Genomic DNA, 3,904 nt, shown 5'->3' with positions numbered 1-3,904 from the left:
GGGGACCCCCGTGCGGGACATTCCCCGGGAGAGGACATCCCCCGGGAGCGGGCATCCCCTCAGAGCCGGGCATCCCCCCGCCCGGGCATCCCCCAAAGCCGGGCATCCCCCGCTCCGGGGCTGTCCGCGGCTCCGGCAGCACCCTCGGGATCGGGGGGCGCTCAGCCCCGGCTCGCTCCGGGTCCGGGGGTTCGGCTCTCTCTGCCCCCCGAGGGAACGGGGCGAGGGGCGCCCCGGGGACCCTCCGCCCATCCCGCCCCGCTGCTGGAGGCGCGGAGTCGCCGGGAGCTGCCGGGGGTCCCGAGCGGGGGCTGCGGGGAGCGCAGGGGAGCACTGGGGGACGCGGGGACCCCGATGCCGCCGCACAGCCCCAAGTCCCGGCCGGGACCCCCCGGCTCGCCGCTGCCGCCCAGACGCGGAGCCCAAATGGCACCGGGGGGGGCAGGGACATCACAGCCGGGGGAGCCTCGGCACGGACATCGCCGTCACCCCGAGCGGGGACTCCGCACCCTGGGGACTCTCGGTCACCCTGAGCTGGGGACGCGGGACCCGGAGGGTCGCTCACAGCCCGGGGGGACGGAGAGGCCCCGGTCCCGCTCTGCAGCGTCTCGTCCGGGCCCCCCCTCCCCGGTCCTTCTCTGGCTGCATCCCCGCTCCCTGCGCCGCTGGAGACCGGGCTGAGGAGGATGAAGGAGTGGAGGAAGCAGCGAGTGCCTGCAGGGCCAGTGTCCGGGCCTGGGGACGTGTCACCGTGTGTTGTCCCCTGCCCCCGCCACTGTCCCCCGAGCCGAGCACAAGGGGGTGGCTGCCGGACAGGGCAGAGAAGGGATTGGATGGAGCAGAGGTGGAATCGTGAAAGGGATGAAGCAGAAGCGGGGAAGGAGAAGGGATGGGATGAGCCAGGGATGGGGAAGGAACAGGGAAAACGATGGAACAGCTGTAGGGAAAGAGAAGGGGCAGGGAAGGGCACGTATGGAACAGAACAGGGATAGGATGGAGAAGGGATGGGGATGGGGATGGAGCTGGGATGGAGCCGGGATGAGGATGGAGGCGGGATGGGGACAGCAAGCAGGATGCAGCAGCAGGAGGAGGACGGGGAAAGACCCAAGCCGCACTGCCCGGGTGACAGGGACAAGCAGCGCGCCGGGAGCTGCTGGATGGCCTCCATGGGGGAAGGTCCCTGCCAGGGCCCCCCTCTCCCAGCTGGGAATTGCCCCCCAAAATCTCCCACCCAGGGATGGCTGTGCGGGGCTCCCACCCCATGAGGGAGAGTTTGGGGTCGCTGAGCTGCTCCCCACGGCCTCGCCCCCTCCCAGGGACTGCCGAGGACCGCGGCCATGACATTCCCAGCTTTATTCCCACCAGCGGCACAAAAACAGCCTCTCCCAGATCCCGGCGCCATGGGAACGGGGACACCATGGCAGCAGGGACACTGCGACACTGGGGACACCGCGGGAACAGGGACACCGTGACACTGGGGACACTGGGTACAGGGACACTGGGGGAACAGGGACATTGGGTACAGGGACACTGGGGGAACAGGGACACTGGGTACAGGGACACTGGGGGTACAGGGACACTGGGGGTACAGGGACACTGGGGGTACAGGGACATTGGGTACAGGGACACTGGGGGAACAGGGACACTGGGAACAGGGACATTGGGGGTACAGGGATACTGGGGGTACAGGGACACTGGGAACAGGGACACTGGGAACAGGGACACTGGGTACAGGGACATTGGGGGTACAGGTACAGTGGGGGTACAGGGACACTGGGAACAGGGACACTGGGTACAGGGACACCGGGAACAGGGACACTGGGGGTACAGGGACACTCTGGGTACAGGGACACCGCGGCAGTGGGAGGGCAGCAGCAGAAATGAGTCCTCTGCTGTCACCAGAACCTCACTGGGCTTTGCTGGAGGGGACATCCCCAGCCCTGGGGGCTGCAGGAGAGCCGGGAGCTCCCAGCTGAGGGGGCTGGAAAGGGCGGCTGGGGAAGGACACTGGCACAGCCCCTCCTGAGTCCCACCCAGGGCAGGGCCTGGGGGTGCAGAACGTGGCTTGGAACAGCTGCTCCCCAAAAAACGCTGGCAAAGGCCCTCTCCAAGCAAGGGCCCCAAAGGAGACCCCCAAGCCGGGTGTTCCCCCCCACGGGGGCTCCACGTCGGGATGGGGCAGCCTGGGACCCTCTGCTGCACTTCCCATCATCCTGCCCTTGGAAAATGCCTCCAGCAGCTTTGGAAAAGACAACAGGAACAGCTCTACCCCCAGCCAAACCAGTCCCGGTGGCCTGGGAGGACTCATCCCACCTCCTCCAGGGGCAGTAGGGCTGGGCTCACTCCCACCAGAGCCAGAGGGAATTTAAGGGGCCCAGGAAGTCACCACTGCAAGTTTATAAAAGCTTTTATTTGCTCTTGGTACGACCAAGAATGGGACAGTGATCTTTTATACAATTTGATACAGTAAGTGGTACAAAAGAATGTGTTTTAAATAAAAAGCCAGAGTGGAGTAGCAAAAATATTAAAAGATTAAGTAAAAAATTGTCAGCATGGGAATTAATCCAAGACCTTGATGCTGTTTTATTCCACCGTCCGAGTCCGAGGGCACGAAGCGTGTGACACGGCCGTGGGACAGAGCCAAGCTCAGGTTTGGTTTAGCAGGACCAATTTCATCGTTTAACACTTTTTTGGTGACAAAAGGGCAGCGCTGAGCTCCCTCCGCGGGCGGGGCCGGGGCACGGAGGGGCTGTGACACCTCCCGCTGCCCTTCTCTACTCCACAGGGCTGGGCTGGGGCTCCAAGCAGAGGTTTCACAAGCAGTTAGTTTGGAACTAGCAGGGAGTTGATATACCAGCAGACATCAGGTTACTGCAAACTCCTCCGACATGATCATTATTATTAATATTATTATTATTTTAGGGGAATTTTTTTTATCTGTTTCAGCATCGGCACCGACTCGTGCTGCTCCCTCCTCCCGGCCCCGCCTGAGCCCCGCGGGTGCAGCTGGAGCTTGGACAGGAACAGAAACAGCCCCGATAGGAACAGGAACAGCCCCGATAGGAACAGGAACAGCCCCGATAGGAACAGGAACAGCCCCGATAGGAACAGAAGCAACAACCCCGATAGGAACAGCTCGGGGTTTATTGACGGCGAGGGGACAGCGAGTGGCACCAGCGAGAGGCCCGGGCTCTGCCTGTGCCTGCAACGGGCACAGCGTCTACAAAGGTCACACACAGGGAGCAGAGCCCCTGCAAGCAAATTAAAAGCTCAAGTTTAAAACAAGGATTATACAAAAAAACCCTCGATGTAGATTTTGCCGGTTTTTTCCCTTTTTGATCACGTTAGAAAGTGCAGATTTAGCCAAAAGTAGCCGGACTGTGTACAGCGCTGAGCCCGACCTCAGCAGCCACTCGCCTGGGAAGGGTTAACACACATGGGGACAAAATGCCAAATACAGAGGGACAGGGACACACCTCGCTGGGTCCCCGCACGGGAAGCGGCCGCTCCGGACCACGAGTTCCATGGTAAAACACCGTCATTTCATTAAAATTCACTCAGCGTTAGCGACTGCGGCGAGGGCGGAGCGGGGCCGGTCCTGCTGCCACCCCCGCGGCCGGAGAGGGCAAAACCGGGCACAACCGGACCTGGAGCGGGCACAACTGAGCACAACCGGACCCGGAGCGGGCACAACCGGGCACAACCGGGCACAACTGGGCACAGCCGGGCACAACCGGACCCGGAGCGGGCACAGCCGAGAACAGCTGGACCGGAGCGGGCACAGCCGGACCCGGAGCGGGCACAGCCGGGACAGGAGCGGGCACAGCCGGGACAGGAGCGGGCACAACCGGGCACAACCGGGACAGGGGCGGGCACAGCCGGGACAGGAGCGGGCACAGCCGGG

At 63.2% G+C, this 3,904-nt stretch overlaps 1 protein-coding gene across 1 annotated transcript in view; it reads right to left on the bottom strand.

Moving 5' to 3' along the window:
* GAREM2 (GRB2 associated regulator of MAPK1 subtype 2) overlaps positions 1-2,890 on the bottom strand; it is a 9,697-nt gene extending 6,807 nt beyond the window's left edge. The window contains exon 1 of the mRNA XM_015615998.3: positions 2,873-2,890. Within this exon, the coding sequence (XP_015471484.1) occupies positions 2,873-2,890 (18 nt within the window). The remainder of the gene's footprint in view (positions 1-2,872) is intronic.
* Between the last annotated feature and the right edge of the window lie 1,014 nt (positions 2,891-3,904).

The sequence above is a fragment of the Parus major genome, unplaced genomic scaffold (assembly GCF_001522545.3).
Source record: "Parus major isolate Abel unplaced genomic scaffold, Parus_major1.1 Scaffold319, whole genome shotgun sequence".
NCBI lineage: Eukaryota > Metazoa > Chordata > Aves > Passeriformes > Paridae > Parus > Parus major.
The sequence above is the reverse complement of the archived record's forward strand: the minus strand, read 5'-3'. Positions and strand labels throughout refer to the sequence as shown.